The following is a 20,244-nucleotide window of genomic DNA, read 5'->3' on the forward strand; positions in this document are numbered from 1 at the left end:
GTAGTTTTGCAAGGTTTTGGTATAGACATGAAGTTGGGTTTTATTTCTTTTCCCTAATGAAAATAGCTTTTTATTTTGTATTTCTCCCTCAAAAACTGTAAAATTGATAAAATTCCATTGTAAAACTTTCAGAGAGCTGGAATTGGCATCTCTAACACTCAGTTTAACCTGATGGGTTATCAATAATGTGCCAAACTGTTTTTTTTCCCTGTAGCTATAGATGCTACAAAACACAAACTGAATTATTTTTCTTCTTAAACTTGTGCATATGACAGTAGTATCCAATTCCTGCTGGCAAACACTACATTAATTCTTTCCCTTGTTTCTTTTTTGCTCAGTTGAGACCACACTAGGAAATTCTGGATGTTTGTGAAAATGTTTACAGTTGCTTGAGAGAGCACCATACCTGCCTCCTTTCCCCTTAAATTCTTTAAAGATTTATAAATTGATTTATAAATATGCATAACTTTATGTACATGAACATCTCACTACTTACATAGGTAAAGTTAAAGTATGCAAATAAGTTTTTGCAGGATTGAGGCTGTAATTTGTTTCCATCTAGAATGTGTAATACGTGAAATTATACTTTGCTTAACTGGGGATGTTGGGGTACGTGTGCTGAACATCTAGAAGCAATTGAAGACCCAAAAACTGTCGTATGAATTTATTATTCTATTTTTTCATCTCAGAAATTCTGAAACCTTTGCGCTTTTGCTGCTTCTTGGTGGAAATCACTCTCCCCCTGGCTTTTCAAACATGATGGAGGATAACTCATTTCAAAGCCTGCACTATCAGCACCAAACCTGATGCCAATCACCCTGAGAGAACTTTCTTTCTATAGCCAGCAGCCAGTATCCACACTGCACATATCACTGAAGAAAGCAGGTTTCAGAAGTGTTTCATAAATGGAGTGGGGTGGGGGAGGGAGAATTCTGCCTCTTCTGTAAAAAGACATTTTAATCTCTTCTTTATGTGTTCCCTTTGGGGGGAAATGTTGTCTGAAGAACCAAGACCACAGACAATATGTTTTGGTATTATATAGATATAAAATACACACACACACATAAAATATAATGTAATTTTGTGAGGCATCCCATCAATGATATAGATTAATACATAAACAATAGCTAGTTATGTTTAGTGCCATTAACATATAAGCAATAGGTAGTTATATTTATGTTTAGTCCCATTAATATAGATTAATATGTAAGCAATAGACAGTTCAATAATGCCATAATGTCAGTGTTACACCTATATGATATCTTTGTTCGGTGAAAGCTATGTCTAACTTGATGGGCCAAATACATTCTTAATTTCAGCACCTTCATTTAACTTGCCTCATTTGGGATCTAAAAAGGAAGGTAATTACCTTTACTTCGGATACGTATAGACATTTAGTGATGTCAGTCCTCCTGCAGAACACACTGTGCATAGTACCAACAGACTGATCCCACTGTCTTTACCTCAAAAGTATCTGGGTCATATGGAAATAAATACTTGCCTGCGGGGATCAACTAATTCTTCTGTGACATAATTCAAGAAGTTCCACCCACTGAATGCAAATGACCCTTGAAGAAAAGCTAATGCTAACTGTCCCACAGATGGAGACATCCAAAAATCAAATGCATTGCTTGGTGTCAGTTCTTCATAGTTTCCTATAGACAGAACAAAAGCAAGAAGTTAAGTCAGAAGTGTAAACTATTTTGATGGTGACTGGTGGAAGTGCCACCTACCCGGGGAACCAGGACATAAGAAAAGTATTATTTTCAGAGAATTGTAAACTTCCTAGAATTGTGTTCATTCAATTTTATATTACGTTTACTAACCTTAGACTGTGCTACACTGGTTTGCACCCTGAGAACTGGGAAACATTAACATTAAACTACCAGTGCTTCTTTTAGATTCTCATACAAAACTGTCCTGGGGAACAGCCTTGATGGTGTAAATTGTCATAGCTGTATAGACAGAGCTGCCACAAAACCTGTGTGATCCCCATTGACTTCAAGGGAACTATGACAATTTATACCAGCTCAGCATTGGTCTCTGATGCCCTACACTCTCATCTCATCTGAATGGAGTGAGTGTCTCCTCTACAGGAATCCAGGGTTCTTCGATAACATTCACTCTACTTTGAAAAAAAAAACCCTGCAGGGCAGGTGGAATTTTTCAGGCTGTGGGGCTTTTTTATTTTTAACCTGGAAAGTGGTGCCCTTGCCTCTTCCTGTTGTAAATACTGTATTTCTGTCCTCTCTACATGACCCATTTCACACATGCTGAAAACATCATCATCCCTTGGGTCCTGTGCTTTTCATTAAGGGGCTGAATCAGTAAGATACACAAGCACTTGTCTAATTTTAAGTACGTGAGTAGTCCCATTGCTTCCAGGGGAACTGGAACTACTCATATACTTAAAGTTAGGCAACTGCTTACATTGCTTGTTGATTTAGGGCCTATATTTCTTAGGATTATTTTATACAGAGTTCATCAAAAGCAATTAAAATTTGAGGAACATGTCATTGATAAAATTACATTATAAATCTACCCAGTGAGATATTTCTCAATATTTCAGTTCCACGCTTTACTTTATTGAAAACAACAGTTTTCTTTGAGAGAGAAACTTGTGCAAGGATGCTACATCTTATTTCTGTAGTATGTTGCCTGTTTGATAATTACTTATCATGCTATGTTCTGAAGAATACTTCATTTGTGATTGCACCTGTACTTGGAAGGAATCCTGTAGCTTCAATTAACAGCAATTAATATTAATTATTTTCAGTTTAGTCACACATTTATGTGCACCTTACACAGTGGTGTCTTTGCTAGGCCCTGCTTGAAACTTGGCCTCCCACAGATCAAGTAACTTCACCGGCTACCTCCTTCTCCAGTTTCTTTCAAATCCAAATGCTTGCTAATTGTAGCAGAGAACTCTGTCAGCAGGGGAAATAAAATAAGCCCTCAGAATTCTTCCCCTGCCTGCTAAGAACTAGAAAACAAGGGGATGGGTACAACAGGCTTTCTAAAGAGAATTTAATTTTACCAATAGTACAGTACTGATGGTTAGGCTTTCTCAGTGAGTACCTTTAAAGATCTGTATGAAGCCCATAGTAATGATAAGGGCCAAGGCTAACAGTTTTCCTGCTGTAAATATATCCTGGATGCGAGTTGCCCATCGAACGCTGGAGCTGTTCACCCAAGTCAGGAGTACTAGAGAGCAGAAAACCGAATTCAGTGGAACAAAATTTTGTATATTTCAGAATATTCATTAACAAATGCTGAGAAACATAGACTGCTAGTTTCCTATCAGCAGACCAGATGGAAATCTAGCTTGGGTTTGGATTGGTCTGATGAGCAGGATTAACTCCACCCTAGAAAACTGCCTGTTTCAGAAGGACATTTGCCAGAGCTCTATCCCTGATGCCCCCATCAATACTTAGGAAGTCCTAATTGTGGGGAGGGACTTCTGTGAACTGAGGGCATGTGTACACTACAAAATTAAGTCAACCTAACTTACGTCGGCATACAGCTGCTGCAGTAATTACATTACTTGTGTGTGTCTACACTTCGCTTCCTGTGTCAGCAGTGTGCATCCTCAACAGGAGCACCAATTAAACTGTCAGTGTGGGGCATTGTGGGATGGCTTCTGAAAGCCAGCAACAGTCGATGTTAGTAATGTAGTATCTACACTGACACTGCGTTGACCTAACTGCATTGACATTGACTCTACGCTTCTTGTGGAGGTGGCTTTATTAAGTCAGTGTAGTGGGCAAGTTATGGCAGTAGGAGTGAACCTTTAGTGTAGACACGTACATAGTTAGGTCGATGTAAGCTGCTTTGTATTGACCTAATTCTGTAACGTAGACCAGGCCTGAGCGGAAGTGGTGAGTCTCTCCATCCCTTTTCATTCTGATTTTCTCCCCTCTGGGTCCTTAGTAATTAATTAAGAACTGGTGGCATTTGTTTTTTTACACACACATATGAAGGACTTGTGAATTGCTAATCCATTTGTTGAGTTAGCAACAGTGGTTTAAATACAGTGAAAGGTTCTTAGCTACACATACTGAGCCCTACCCCTTATTCATCTTTCAACCTGAACCTCAGACCTCAGTTTATACCTAATCCAGATGGGCACATCTCCTCTTTGGTCCATTTCTTTGTGGAATATATCACCCTATAGTACACAATGAAACTGAAAATAAGACTCAGCTGAGCCAGCATGATATATAGCACCTCCCCTCCTCACATCCAGCCTCCGACCACCATAGTGGAATTGCCTTGGTTGCTGCAAAGGGGACTTCAGTGACCATTAGGGTGGGGTGGGGGATGGATTTGCCCCTTAGAGAATATTAAACCTCTTTGACGTAAAGATGACCTAAACTTCATAGGAGCATAAAGAACATTAGGAAATACTCACATAAACACACCGTGGAGAGGACCCTGGAGGCATTATAGGGTGGGATGCAATTAGGGAACACCGGTTGTAGAACATAGTTTGAAAATGTCAATGCGATAACAGCCAGGCTGGTAGGGTACATGATAAGCACTGCACTCCATAGCAGCAAAAACCTGTATTCACAAGAAAACCATTGGTGCTGCTGTTATGCCAGTAAGAATCATTTGACTGTACAACAGTTTCATAATCTGATGACTATCTTTATAGGAGGCTCAGAATTAGGTAGCTATTTTTCTAAACCCCACCAAAATAATCACTTCTCTGATTTCCCTCAACCTTTCTCTACTCCTATTTTCCCAGCTCAATATGTTTTTTCATTTAAATTTGATGTGATACAGCGCACAGTTTAAACATGCACACAACAAGGAATAGAGACATACTGTCAGCATACTGAGTTAGCTTTGCATGTCACAGTGAGAGTATCACCAATGGATTAAATGGTGCCCCTGGAAAGGAAAAAGCTGTGTTCTAGCACTAGGTGTTACCACAACACACTCTTTGTTCTTTAATCTTAAAGTTGTCTTGAGCATTGTCTAATGGCTAGAGCAGAAGTTCTGAGCTATATTCCTGACTGGGCCACGGACGCTGTGACTTGTGTCAAGTTTCTGCCTGCCCTTTATTTATAGGTGCTTCTGTTTTTGTTAGCCCAACCTGAGACACATAGGACCTGAATAAGAGCAACTGAGCACCCGCAACTTCTACTGACTTCAATGGTATCTGAAACGGGTTGCCCAAAATGAGTGAATCTTTTGAAAATGTAGGCCTTTACATTCCTCAGTTGCACACTCTGTGGAAGGGGTTAAAAATACCTGCCTCACAAAGATGTAGGAAACCTAGCTGATGTTTATAAAATGAGATCACTGGATGAAAGGGGTATATAAAGAAAAAGTATTATTTATGGGTTGCTTGTCTCTGACTAAGACACTTTGGTGCCCAGTGAGCTTCCTTCTTGCAGGAACAGAACCCTCAGGCCTCACTTCTGAACACTTCAGAGGCATCTCCTTTGGTCAGATGGAGCCTCACAAACTTTCAACATGTTCAGCGGTTTTTACTTTAAGAGGGAAGCATTCATCTTAACTTAAAATAAAAAAATTCTCTTAGGCACTGGATGGGAACTATGTGGTAAGATGTAATCAATACAAGAAGATGAGATGCTACTGATTTTTATATATATATATATATATATAGTAGTGGCATGCACAACACAGCACCTAGTCCAGGGTTGTTCTCTTATAAGCTCTTCTTTCCCAGCATGCCTTTCTGTAGCTGGCCCTTTAAATTTGGCAGAGCCAAGCAGCTCCAGCCCTGAAGGAGTCATTTTAAAACTCATTGTTCTTTGCTGCACCCTCCTTTCTTGTCGCTGGTAAGTGCTCTTTGTTCCTGTTATGTTAGTTTTCCCCTTTTTGATCCAGAGGATTATGGCATGTTCTTGCACTTTCTTTTTCTTATAAACCACTGTATCATTAACTTTGCCAATCAACTGGCACATGGAAAGAATTGGTTACATTTCAAAATGACAAAATGTACTTTAAAACCCCCACACCATTTCTCTCTTTCTTTACCTTTTTTGAGTAGTTTTCCTTCAGTTTTCATTGCTTTAAAGAGGCTAGCTCAGCCAAGTTCTTTCACACTGTTTATTATTATTTGTATTACTGTAGCGCCTAGGAGCGCCAGTCATGGACCAGGATACCATTGTGTGAGGTACTGTACAGACACTGAATTTTACATAATAATTGTTATCCTGTGGCTGTGTGAAAAAGCATAACACCAGGTGTTTATCTGTGCTGTTCGTAGTTGTTTTTGGGATGTGAATGTTACTTAGTTATAACACATTTTGAAGTATTTTTGGATTCTCTCTAAAGGAATTTATTTGGATTATAATGTTAGAGCCTGAGGGTTAAATAATCAAAGATTAATAAAACTTAAAGATTGAAATAATCAGTTGTTGACAATGCTGATCTCTGACAATGCTGACTCACCTGATTGCTTTCCTGGTTAAATGAAAGTGCTCCTTTCCCCTCAAACCAGCCTCTGCTTGAGTGTATGCAATTTTGATGGGTGTGGACTGGTGTGAGTGCACTGTAGCACTGACACGTGTGTGTGCAAGGACTGGAGTGTTTGTGAATAAAACTCATGAGTTTTTCCCATTAATGTTGTATCATCTTCATGTACAGTGATGAATGCAGCAAAGTCCACATAGTGGTGTATACAGGTGAAAATGCATATGCCCATTGGAAGCAAGAATTTGAAAATCAGGTCCTAAAAGCAATATCTCATTCAACATCGGCAGTCACTTGTACAGTGCAATATTAAGCACATTAAAATTGATATTTGGTACTATGAAATTTACTGGGAATGCGAATAATTCAGTAGAGAGATCTCATAGTCAATTTGTTTCACGTGGAATGAAGTATATGTAGATTTGATAAAACCAATTAAGTTAAATGCAGATTGTTGCCAGAGGATTATGAAGCCAAACTGTCAAAAGGGAGCTCAAAACAGAGATCAAATGATGATGAAAGGATGATACAATTAACATTTAGGCATATTTTAATCTTAATTTTGCTATTATTCTCAGGTGTTTTAATTAAATCCTGGTCTTGAGTAAAAGATATTAACACTTGAGCCCAAACTGGTATTTGTTAAAAGGGGTTCAATTTGCTCCTATTAAGCTTGGGGGAATTAATGCACAGATGGTTATCCAACATGATGAGTCGCCAAGGTAACGTTTGTGTCTAAACTACGACATGGGTGGGAGAGTATGATTTACAGAACAGAAAAAGAACTGTTTTGAGTAAACTAAGGCCTGGCCTATATTTAAAAGTTAGGTCTACATAGCTACCGTGCTCGGAGCGTGAAACATTCACCCTCCTGAATGTCTTTATTAAGCCGATCTAACCTCCCCACTATAGACATGGCTAGGTTGATGGAAAAATTCTTCAGTAGACAGCTGCCTCCACTTGGGGAGGTGGATCAGCTACAGCAATGGGAGAGCCCCTGCAGCTGCTGTAGGAAGCAGCTACGCGATGGCACTGCAGTGGCATAGCTGCAGTTGTAGCTGTGCCACTTGCGGCACCCAGAGTGGAGACGTGGCCCACGGTTGACGTGGGTTGAAGTGAGACAGGACTTTTTTTTAGACACAATTGTGTTTAAGTTTCTGTATTGTCAGTGGAATACATAACTGCCAAACTAAACAGCAAGGCAAATGGTTAAAGCCGCGGTGATTTATTTTCTTAGCAGTTCCAGTCATGAAGATCGCATACTTTAACCAAAGGGGACTTTAACCAAAGCTGATAATACAAAAAGTTCAGCTTTGAAAAAAGAAAGGGCAGTTATGCCATGTACTCAGGTAACTGCCCCAGGTGTTTGGATGGAAAGTCATGCTCCTGAAACTTGATCTGTGTGTCTGAGAATGTCAGGGCAGCAGAAGCTGAAGCCTTATTGGGATTATCGCTGTAATTCACTACTCCGGTGGAATCTGAGATGTTAAAACCATTCTTGTCTTAACAAAGCTGAGAAGGAGTCAGACATTTTAGAAAAAGAGGTTTAGACACTTTAAAATAAGAACTAGGGGACTTAGGCGCTGACTTTTTTGTTTTTCTCAGTGGGTGCGCCACCCTGGCTCTGCCCCAAGGCCTCAGCCCTACTTCATCCCTTCCCTCAAGGCCTCGCCCTCGCTCCACCTCTTCCTCCACCTCTTCCTGTCCCCGCTCTGCTCCCTCCCCCGAGCCCCCGCACCTGTCACTCAGTTCTCTCAGCCCCTCCCCAAAGCCCCCCCACCATCCTGTTGCTGCTCCTCTCCATCCTCCCCTGGACCCCTCCCACCAGCTGCCTAAGAGCTGATTGGCAGCCAGCCCCGGAGCCCCATGGAACAGCTGATCGGCGGCTAGCCCTGGGGCCCACCCAACAGCTGTGGCTGGTGTATGCTGAGCACCCCCTATTTTTTTCCATGGGTTCCAGGGTCGGCGTCTATGCTAGGGCCCAAATCTTCAAAGATATTTAGGTGCCTAACTCCCACTGAAATCAATAGGTGTAATGTGCTTAAGTACCTTTGAGGATCTGGGCCTAGGGAAAATGTAGTTGTTCTTGTCAGTGATTTAGAGGGATCAGATTAAACGGAGCCGTAGCCCTGTGACACACTGCCTTTTGTTTACTGTGAGAAGATCTGAATGTACGAACTTTCAGTCGGAAATGTCAGTGATGTGAGTGGCTAGCAGGAGCTGAGGTGCCCGACTAGCTCCTGGATGTTTCTAGTTTTCTACTGTAAAAGTGCCAGTCAGAACGCTTCCTTTATGTAGGCATCATGGGCTGGTGAACAGAGCATGGGTCTGGGCATCAGCAATTCTCAAATCCTAATCCCATCTCTGTTCCTGAGTGTGAGGCCTAGAACAAATTGCAGCCTTGGCGAGCCTCATTTCCCCTGTCTGTAGGATAATACAGGCCTCCCCTTGGTATTCTGAGAAACAACTTGTTAATGTTTGTGAAATGCTTTGGAAGTGGAAAGTGTTGAGTATTATATTTATTGCTCTTAATTCCTCAGCATCCACGATAGTTCTTGCTTGGTTACTCTCTAGAGAGTCCTGGAGGAAGGAGACAAAACTGCAGAAGAACGTCTCATTTCCTCGTGGACTCTTCCTGCATGCCATGCCTCTCTTTCCTTGAGTGAGATGAATGATCTTGTGTTTGAGGAGTGTTCAGACACTCTTACTGCATGTGGTGATGGACAAGACAAGGGTTTTTTTCACCTTACCAAGGACCTAACCCTGCAGGGTGCTGAGTATCTGCTTGAAGGGCTGTGAGCTCTCAACTGGTATGGCAATCAGTGGGGCTTAAGGGCACTTGGCACTACTCAGGATTGGCCCCTAACTGGCTTGTAGGACCCAGTGTCCTTGAAAAAACAAAACACTGGAGCCATTGTTTGAAACAGGAAGGAGGTCAGACCTGGAGAGGAGTTCGGTAACAGCAGAGCTGGAGTCAAGAAGTTCATTTGCATGGTCTATCCACATCCCAAGCAATTTTTCAGTTTGCTAACATGACCCTGGAGGCTCTTTTGAGGCTTCCTCAACATGATCTTAATAGGTAGCTGTCTGTAGCCTCTAGGAGCTTTACACAGGCCCGAAGGCCAGGACCACTTTCTTCAGGATAGAGCCCTTAGCTACAAAGCCTGTTGGAGTTGGTGGTAAGACTCCAATTGACTGTAATGGGCACTGGATCAGGCCCTTTCCTGTTTGAGAGACACTCTGGTGTAAATGTAAAACTACTAAGGCTTTTACTGATTTATTATTTTTGGACGGATTTGTAACCTAAGTAAACATATTGTTCATTCTAGGCCAACGCTGTGTATTATGCAAGCATCCCTGGAGAGTAATTCTCCTCATCTACATTTTGGAAACAAATTAAAAAAGTATTGAGATCAAACATTCTCTCTCTTTGCATTTGGGTAATGAGAGCCTACTGGGTTAAATAAAACAGTTATTGAATATACAGATGTACTCCAGGTCAAAAAAGCATCCCAAGCTGAATTAACAAGTCAAATCGATAAAAATGAAAACAGTTCATACAAATATCTATTTTACCTACTGATATTTAAAAATATGCATTAGACATAAATAGAATGATGGAATCAAAGTACATTTCTCTTTAAGATTTGAAACCCATGGAAACTAGTAAATAAATCTCTCTCTCTCTCCACATCTATAGATATATAGATATGAATGATATGATACTATGAAACTGGTGCATCTTTAAAACATGAGGAAAACATCTTGCTCTGGAAACTATAACAAAGATAGTCCCATAAGGACAAAAAAATCTCTGTAAAATTATCAACCATTCTAATTATTCCTAGCATTGTCTCAAATGCAGGTTGAATTTTTGCTTTCAGAATCTTGAGGCTTTGTAATAAATGAAAACATTTAACTTCTTATAAGTTCATTTAAGGCATGTTTTGTTTAAAGTTGGAGGTAACATTTATTAAAGCCTTGGCTTAGGTCTCTATACTGGACGTAATATTTATTGATTTATATTAAGTACTTGATATGGTCAATAATGATCTGATAAAAAAAAGCTTACCTTTAGTTACATTGTTCTTACTGAGCATGGAGAAGAAAGATTATATTTATCAGAAATGCATTAGTAAGTTTTATGAACCTGAACTTGTTGGTTAAATGCCACAGACATACATATGAAGCCTATTATTTACTATTTTGGGTAATGTTCTTTTTATGACCTGTATACACATGAAAATCCGTATGTATGCAAATGCACTGCACCCAGTTATTGGCAATACAGGATGTGACAAAAATACTGCAGTTAGTGTGATCATATTCAAATGCTATTTAAAAATTATATTATAAAAATAATAGGAAAAAAGGAAAAATTAGGCTCATTGGCATAAGATTCAAGCTAGTGCTATACCATCCAACTCTTTTTTTCTTTTTACTTAAAAAATGAGAGAGAGAGAGAGAGAGAGCGAGCGTAACTCCTCCTTGGAAATGTACATCATGCAAAAATATGACAAAGGGAAAAGCTAATCCAAACTGCATGTGCAAAGGGACACTGCTACACTGTGGGTTTTGTGTGATTACTAAGGAAAAGGACAGCAGGGTTATAGGCAAGATTTTTAAAGATGCCTAAGGGATTTGGAAGCCCAGTTCTCATTAAAATTAATGGGAATTGAGTGCTCCACTCCCTTAGGACATAATTCCCAAAAACATATTTGTAAAGTTCTCCAAAGAGCTGGATCTCAATCAGCTTGGCTTTAGAAATTCATCATTTTGGTTAGTTTGTCCTTGATAATTTGCTGTAGCAAAGAATCACACCCTGGATGCACAGTCCTGCACACCTTTCTCATCTTCCTACCGTACTCCCAGGTTGTGCAGGCACAGGGTCATACCATAAAGGGCAGCACATAGGAGGCTGCTCCCATTTTCTTGTCTATATCCTTTCCTGCAGCTGCTTTTTCCCTTGTCCCATGCAGATGCTCATTCCCTTCACAAAACCACTCTCTCTCCCTTTCTGCCCCCCAGTATCACCCACCATATTCCCAGCACTATCCTACCACTGTTTCTCCATCCCTATCCACCTTCAATGTTGCTTACTCCTATTTGGCCCTTCCCATGCCAGCTTCCTTCTGCTTGTCTATTCCTCTCTGGCTTTTAAGTAGCTCCCACTGCCCTCCACCACTGGCCTGACCAGGATTCCCTGGTGGCACCCCACTTTTCTACTGACCAGGCTGCCCCCTCAGATTAACCACTATCTCAGTGAGCAGATCTCTGTAGCGATAATTGAGGCCTAGTGAGCCTAACATTGGGAAAGTGGATACAAGTTTATAAAGTGTTAAATAACTTATCACAACAAATGTTGATGGGAAAGGTGTAAAAGGGAGACAAAGACCAAATTAGTCTTCACAAAAAGTCCTAGTGAAATAAATGATTGTTAAAATCATGCCTAGTAAAAGAAAGAAAAGTGGGACTAGAAATCAATGGACTAAAATTGGTGTGTAGGAAATTAGGCCTAATTGGTGGACAAAATAATCAGGGGATGGACTATTCCACCCACCGCTCCCTTCTGGGGTCCTCAAAAAGAGTCTTTTGTGGGAAATTAGCAACCACAATGCTGGATGCCTGAAAGATGGGAGACCACAAAGGGCTTCACCATTATGGCTGCCACCCCGGCAGCTCCTGGGATCCACAGTGACACTACTGGGTCTGATCCTGAGAGATATCCTGACCAGAGTTGGCCAAAGAAAAGGACCCACATGACATCATCACCTCCACCGGCTTCCACTAAATCCCAAACACCATCTGGGGTGTGAGATTTAGTTAGTCCCCTCGTGTGTTCTTTTCCTTCCCCACTTCCTCAACTATCACTTAGCTAGAAAAGGTGCCTGAAGACTCCTCAACCCTATGTCATACTCTTATGACATCCTTTGGTTTTCTCAGGAGCACAAATAAAGTCATTTTGGAGATAGAGAATTGGAGCATTATTTTTCATCAGTAGATAAGATTATACTTCTCTTGATATTGCCAGGCTAGTGCAGACCTAAAGAAGAAAGCTGCTGCCACTTTGATTAGGAACTAAAACAGGTTTTATTCTCCAGTTTTTGATTAGGGTTTTTCTCTTACTCTCTTTTTTCGCTTACTAAAATTCATTGATATTGTGAAATTGTGGTGGTGAATACTGACTTTCTGGGTTCCCTTATATGAAACATTCATATCATAGCAAGTGGCATTGTCTGTAATGTCTTACGCTTTCCCCCTCATTTCAAGGAGCAGCCATGATTACAAAAACTGCTGGCAACTTGTCCTGGCAGCAATATGTCCCTGGCAGCAACATTGCTATCCATGGGAAGCAGGTGGCAATGTGGAAGCAAGTGGTCTTTGTGTGGACATTGTGCTCCTGTAACAGAATCCCTGAGCTCAGCCGGTTTGGCTCTGTGTTCGCTAGAAAAAAGATATGATAGTAACTTGAGCTGGCTAACTCGAGGTGAAATTCTAGTTGAAGACAAAACAGTTTGTAGTTTTCTTTAAGGTAAACCATAATCTTTAAATTGCTTGACCTAGTATTTCATGTGAAAACAACAAACTGCTTTGCCTTCACTAGGATTTTGCCATGAGGTAGCGAACACAAGTGAAGAATACCTTTCCCCCGCTACGGAAAAACAATGCCGCATACATGGAGCCATCTTACTTTCTATTCTTGAATGGAAGAATTCAAAGTAAACTCTGCTGGTTAAAATTTACATTCTCCGTTCCTTATTTTGAATTATTCCCACAAGGGCACAATGAGCCACTTAGTTCTTAAGAGATTAGGTAGCCTGGTTGTTTAATATCTTCAGTCCTGAATTCTTTGGTGCTATATGCAAAATGTGTCACATAAGTGGCTAATACGTACTGAGGGATGTTAATAAAGTGATGGTTCATCTCAGGAACCTAGGTTCTCACAGAAATTTATTAAGTGGCCTGAACCCTGTGGTCAGTATCTGAAAGTTACCTTTACATTTGCAGTAGCTGTCTGTACACAGAAAGTATCAGGGGGTAGCCGTGTTAGTCTGTATCCACAAAAACAATGAGGAGTCCGGTGGCACCTTAAAGACTACCAGATTTATTTGGGCAAGAAGTGGGTTTTTTACCCACGAAATCTTATGCCCAAATAAATCTGTCTTTACAGTGCCACCGGACTCCTCATTGTTTTTGTACACAGAAACAAATTGGTGGAAGTGTGGCAAAACAAGACTGTAATCTGACAAGCATGAGCAAAGCTATAGTCCACAGGGAATGTTTTGCAGTGCCTGCTTGTATTATGGGCGTAGGCCTCACTGTCCTGAGCAAAACAGTGAGCTAAAATGAGAGAATATTTTTGTTTAATACTAAAAAAAGTCAATACCCACCCCCATTCATTTTGTCATTTAAGTTTGCACAGAGTGTGTTTACTCTTCATATATAAAACGGTAACACATAAAACACCCATTTTGATTATAAAATCGCCAAGGAATCCAGAAGCATCTAAAATAGAGATGTGAATACAGACCAAGAACAGCTTTTTTTAAACTTACATTTAATATGCAGTATAAACTTATTGTTTCTTACTCCTCCTCCCTCCCTTTATCACTATATTTCTCTCGCAGTTGTTTAGGGACACACATGGTGTGAATTCTCATATTTTCCCTTCTACAAATTTTTCACAATATCATGGTGAAGTGATCTGTACACGTCTATAATATGAGCCACAGTGGTGCAAGCTAAGGACCAAAATCCTGAAGTGCTTCTCTAGAAAAAATTTTAATTTGGCCTGTAAGTGTTTTACCATATCCTATTGTGGGAAGGTGAAATCACATCACAGAAGTAGGAGTATGTTGTCTCTTACTCTGCTAATTAGGGATGGGCTTGGACTATGAAGTCTAGCTCCAGTTCAAATTTCCCCATGTCTGAGGCTGCTCAGATTCAGGGTATTCATTCAGACTTATCTTCAGTGGTTATATCTATATGTATATCTATGAGAGAGAGAGAGAGTGAGTGAGTAAATACCAGATGGTATAGTTTTCAACACTGTATTTTCACAACATCAGTTTTATTCAGTTGGCTGAGGTTAGCCAGAGAGTTTCTTTCACCAAGCTGAACTAAAATAACCAAAAGGTAGACATAGGTACAGGATAGTATTCTTTGAAAATGGTCAGAATCACTTAAAAAAGTTTCTTATAGACAAACAGACACTTCAATTGCAACTTCAGCACAAGGGAAAATTGACTTTTTCCACTACATATTTAATATATAATACCTCATAAACATAATAAAAGATGAAGGATTAAATGGATGCAATACTTACCCAGCTAACCCACCAAAAATCTCGGTGACATAGGAATAATCCCCTCCTGATTTCGGGATAGCAACTCCTAGCTCAGCATAACATAGAGATCCAAGGACAGCAATCCCTCCTCCAATCACCCAAACAACAAGAGCTAGTCCCACTGACCCAGAGTGTTCCAGAACTCCTTTTGGAGAAATAAAGATTCCAGAACCAATAATGTTACCTGGAATAAACAAAAGATCGGTGGGGTATTAGAGGAAGGAGATAGATGCAAGGTCTCTCATTGCTCTTCCAAGGTTTGATTGCATTTATGTTTGCATAAACCTTAAGGAAAATGTTGCAACTTAGCAAAAATCAAGTAAAATGGAGAGCATTAGGTCTGCTGAAGTAGTCTGTGGGAAGCTGGTGAACGTGTTTTTACTAAAGCACTGCAATTATACAAATTTAACAGTTTGTAAAATTGTTCCCCCTCACCTGCACTGTCCCCAACTATTATAATTAAAGGGTTCAGGATTTTATTCACAAAGAAGAGTATTTCATCTCCTTCTAAGAGGAGTCTAAGTAATATAAGGTCCATCTACAATATGGATCAGAGTCTAAATCAGGGGTGGGCAAACTACGGTCTGCGGGCAGCATCCTGCCCATGAGCCGTTTTAAGCCGGCCCTCGAGCTCCACCCAGATCAGCCCCACTCCAGCTGGGGCATTGGGTCGGGGGGGCGCACCACCTGGCTTGGCCCCGTCTGGCTTGGGCACTGGGTCAGGGGCTACACCACCTGGCTCAGCCCTGCTCTGGCTGGGGTGCTGGGTCAGGGGCCACACCACCTGGCTCGGCCCCGCTCCGGCTGGGGTGCTGGGTTGGGGGCTGCACCTGTGGCTCGGACCTGCGGCTCGGACCTGCTCTGGCGCTGGGTCGAGGGCTGCATCAGCGGCTTGGCCCTGCTCTGGCTGGGGCACTGGGTCGAGGGCTGCAGCACGCGGCTTAGCTCCACTCCAGTGTCCCGGCTGGGGCGTTGGGTCAGGCCGCACCATACGGCTCACACAGAAGCTGGACATGGCCCCACTTTGGCTCCTAGGTGCTCTAATGGCCCCCTCTGGCACTCGAATGGAAGCTGCAGGGGTGGTGCCTGTGGACGGGGTAGTGTGCAGAGCTGCCTGGCCACGCCTCTGCGTAGGAGCTGGAGAAGGGACATGCCACTGCTTCCGGGAGCCGCTTGAGGTAAGCGCCACTCAGAGCCTGCACCCTGAGCCTCTGCCCACATCCCGAGCCTCTGCCCCAGCCCTGATCCCCCTTCTGCCCTCCAAACCCCTTGATCCTAGCCCAGAGCACCCTCCTACACCCCAAACTCTTCATCTCCAGCCCCACCCCAGAGCCCGCACCCACAACAAGAGCCCACACCCCAACCCCAATTTTGTGAGCATTCATGGCCCGCCATACAATTTCTATTCCCTGATGTGGCAAGTTTGCCCACCCCTGGTCTAAATAATACATGGTTTAGCTACAATGTGGTGACCAATCAGAGGCTGTCATTTGGGGCTCTGGCCAAAGGAACAAATGAAGTTAAACCCATGTTATAGCTTGTACTTGAACAAAATCCTTAAAAAGGCTGAAGTCCTTGAAGTCCATTAAAGTCTTGATATTTCTAACATGTGCTCAGTGTCCATGGATTCTTAAGGGATAAATAATATTGTGTGAACAATATATAGGACAACGTGAACTTTGTAGTACTAATGATTGATACATGAGCTGAAGTAATGCTAAAATTACAAAGTGAACACTCGATTGTTGCAGCATTTTTCTTTCACATGGAGCCTGTCTACTCTCACTGAACTCAATGGAAATTCTGCCATTGTCTTCCTCAGGTGCAGGAGCAAGCCCACAGAGATCAGTCTCAGGGATGAGCCCTAACAGGAAACCCCTAACAGGACACCCCTGTTAGACTTAGGGTTTTCAGTGCAATATCCTTATCCTGGCAGGCTCAAGTACATATTTTTTCCAATATCAAAACTTCTATGAAGAGGATAGGGAAACTCCTGCAATAATATTCCATAAAGAGACTTTTCTCCTCTGTGTACATGCATACACACACAAAGCTGGCTAACTTTGAGCTACAGTTGTTGAAGTGCATTTCCTATCAATGCAATCACTAAAAATCCTGGATATCAGCAGTTAATCAGCATTGACATCTAGACCAACCACACTTCATATGCCTGTCCACCCACGTCATCACATCAGATTCACTCTTTCTCACCTTCTGCACAACAAACATCCTTTCACTTCTAACATATAACCACACCCAATGCACACTTCCCATTCTTCAAATCATGCTAGCATGCATTGCCTTAACTCTTATCTCAAATTTTTTTAGGTAGAATTAACACAGACTTTCTTTGCATCAATCTTCACTGGAGAGGATGTGGGGGAGATATCCACATCAGAGCTAGTCTTTTTGGGTGACAAATTTGAAGTATTATCCTACACTGATGTGTCAATAGAGGAGGTTTTAGAACAAATTGCTTACATTAATACAGTACATTATTGCTTACATTAACAGTAATAAGTCACCAGGACCAGAGGGTATTCAGCCAAGAGTTCTGAAGGAACTCAAATATGGAATTGCAGAACTACTAACTGTAGTATGTACCCTATCACTGAAAAAATGCCTCTGTACCAGATGACTGAAAAGTAGCTAATGCAATGCTGATTTTGAAAAAGGGTTCCAGACTTGATACTGGCAATTACAGGACGGTGAGTCGAACTTCAGTACTGGGCAAATTGGTAGAAACTGTAGTAAGGAACAGAATGATCAGACACATAGATACATATGCTCTGTTGGGTAAGAGTCAACATGACTTTCGTAAAGGGAAGTCATGCCTTACCAATCTATAAAATTCTTTCAGTGTGTCACTGTGGATAGTTCTCTGAAAACTTCAGGTCAATGCCCATCAGCAGTAAAAAAGGCTAACAGAATGTTAGGAACTATTAGGAATAGGATAGAAAGTAAAAGAGAAAATATCATAACACTGCTATATTAATCCACGGTATGCCCATGCCTTGAATACTGTGTCTAGTTCTCAGCATTTCAAAAAGGATACAGTGGAATTGGACATGGTTCAGAGAAGGGCAACAAAGAAGATTAAGGGTATGGAAAGATGTCCACATGAGGAGAGACTACAAAACTGTTCAGCTTAGAAAAAAAAACAGCTAAACAGGGATATAATAGAGGTCTATAAAATCATAAATGGCAAGGAAAAAGTGAAGAGAAAAGTGTTATTTGCCCTTTCCCACAATACAAAAACCAGGGGGCACCCAATGAAATTAATACACAGCAGGCTTAATACAAACAAGAGGAAATACTTTTTCACATAATGCACAATTAACCTGTGGAACTCATTGCCATGGGATGTTGTGATAACCAAAAGTATAACTGGATGCAAAAAAGAACTGTATAAGTTCATGGAGGATAGGTCCACCAATGGCTATTAGCCAAGATGTCAGGGATGCAATCCCATGGTAAGGGTGACCCTAGACCTGTGACTGCCAGAAGCCATGGGTGGATCACTCCAACTGCCCTGTTCTGAACATTCCCCCTGAAGCTCTGGTACTGGCAACTGTTAGAAACAGGTTTCAGAGTAGCAGCCGTGTTAGTTAGTTGGGGGGAAACAAGGGGAAATAGGTTACCTTGCATAATGACTTAGCCACTCCCAGTCTCTATTCAAGCCTAAGTTAATTGTATCCAATTTGCAAATGAATTCCAATTCAGCAGTCTCTCGCTGGAGTCTGGTTTTGAAGTTTTACTGTTGTAATATCGCAACTTTCATGTCTGTAATCGCGTGACCAGAGAGATTGAAGTGTTCTCCGACTGGTTTATGTTTCTTTGTTTTTTCCTCCCCCCTCCCCGTTCCACAGACATTCTTGTTAAACCCTGTGTTGGATTTGTGCTGGAAATGGCCCACCTTGATTATCATACACATTGTAAGGAGAGTGATCACTTCAGATAAGCAGGAGAGTGGGGTGGGGGGAGAGAAAACCTTTTGAAGTGATAAACACCCATTTTTTCATGGTCTGTGTGTATAAAAACATCCTCACTGCATTTTTCCACTTTTATGCATCCGATGAAGTGAGCTGTAGCTCACGAAAGCTTATGCTCAAATAAATTGGTTAGTCTCTAAGGTGCCACAAGTACTCCTTTTCTTTTTGTTAGAAACATGATACTGGTCTCACCCAGTATAGCAGTTCTTATGCATGGAAGGAAGCAGCTCTCTAATAGGAGGTATTAGAAGGCTGCAAGGTACAGAATGGTCCACTTGGTGGGGAGTGGGGGGGACTGATGACTAGCTTGGTATTTCACAGCAAGACAAAGAGTCACTATTTCTCCAGTGGATGGCCCTGGTGTTCAGAGGCGATGCGTGGCGGCAGCGCTCGGCGTCACATGTCCCATCCAGAGGTGCCGCTTGGCTTGTATTGAGCACGTTCAGTAATATCTGCTGAAGCCACTGCCCTCACTCTGCGCCCTCCCCTCCCCACTATCAGCAGGTACAGGTCATCTCTGCTAGTATTTGTTGCTGGAGGGGTGTCCCACAGTTGTGGACACAGTTGTGCTGAAGTAGGGCTTTCTGCTGCAGAGTCTAGAAGGTTCCTAGCTCCTCATACATCAAACAGCCTACTCCCCCCCAGATGTCAGGCCACAGATAGAGCTGTTAGCACACAGAGTTGCTATAGTGCGTTGTCATGGTAAATCCATGAAACAAAACAAAAAACAGTTCCACATCAACATAACAGACAACTCATCAAGATGCATCCTCAGAACAACATACTTTACATAAGGACAATGGAATGAAGGTGGTTTTTATTATTGTTTGGAGCTGGGTGGCTTGGGCATCATAACAATGAATTTAGAAAGTGGGAGTATTTTACACCAGCCCTGCTAATGTGTTCACTCACATAGGACAGAGTTTCTGTATTGTTACTTTGTTTAAAGAAGTAAAGCATTTCCAAGCCTGCAGCTCAACCAAGTCAAAAGGCTAAGCCTCAAAACCTTCATTTTGGTGTCATGTGGGTTCAGCTGAGATGGCATTTTATATATCCCTGCAATTCACACTGGTGTGTAAAATGTGGGTTGATGTGATATGGATTTTATTATTAGCTGTGTGATACTGGATGGGGAAGGGTCTCTCTCTCACACCCACACACAAATAAAATAAAAAATGGGCCAACAGGCAGTTCAGAAACTTACTTTTTTCTTTAAAAGAAAGCTGAGATTCCCGAGTAATAACTTTGTCTCCAGGAACCATGGCTTTTAGAAAAACACTAAATATCATGAGATTTTTGATAAAATCATGGGAGTTGGCAACCCAGTTAAAGTAGGGTTAAATCTGCTGTGGAACCAGAATCACACACAAAAGAGCAGATTTTGCTAGTGTATTGGTACAGGAACTCAGTGAGTAACTTCTGCAGTTGCCTGACTTCTATCTTGTAACAACATTG

The 20,244-nt window shown here is 41.5% G+C and overlaps 1 protein-coding gene across 1 annotated transcript in view; it reads right to left on the reverse strand.

Moving 5' to 3' along the window:
- The window catches only part of SLC7A10 (solute carrier family 7 member 10), an 84,693-nt gene that overhangs the window by 14,772 nt on the left and 49,677 nt on the right, over window positions 1–20,244 (reverse strand). Inside the window, exons 2-5 of the mRNA XM_048870776.2 lie at window positions 14,777–14,981; window positions 4,412–4,563; window positions 3,079–3,204; window positions 1,502–1,655 (exon numbers count right to left, since the gene is read on the reverse strand). Of these exons, the coding sequence (XP_048726733.2) occupies window positions 1,502–1,655; window positions 3,079–3,204; window positions 4,412–4,563; window positions 14,777–14,981 (637 nt within the window). The remainder of the gene's footprint in view (window positions 1–1,501; window positions 1,656–3,078; window positions 3,205–4,411; window positions 4,564–14,776; window positions 14,982–20,244) is intronic.

Source organism: Caretta caretta, chromosome 12 (assembly GCF_965140235.1).
Source record: "Caretta caretta isolate rCarCar2 chromosome 12, rCarCar1.hap1, whole genome shotgun sequence".
NCBI classification, from domain to species: Eukaryota; Metazoa; Chordata; order Testudines; family Cheloniidae; genus Caretta; species Caretta caretta.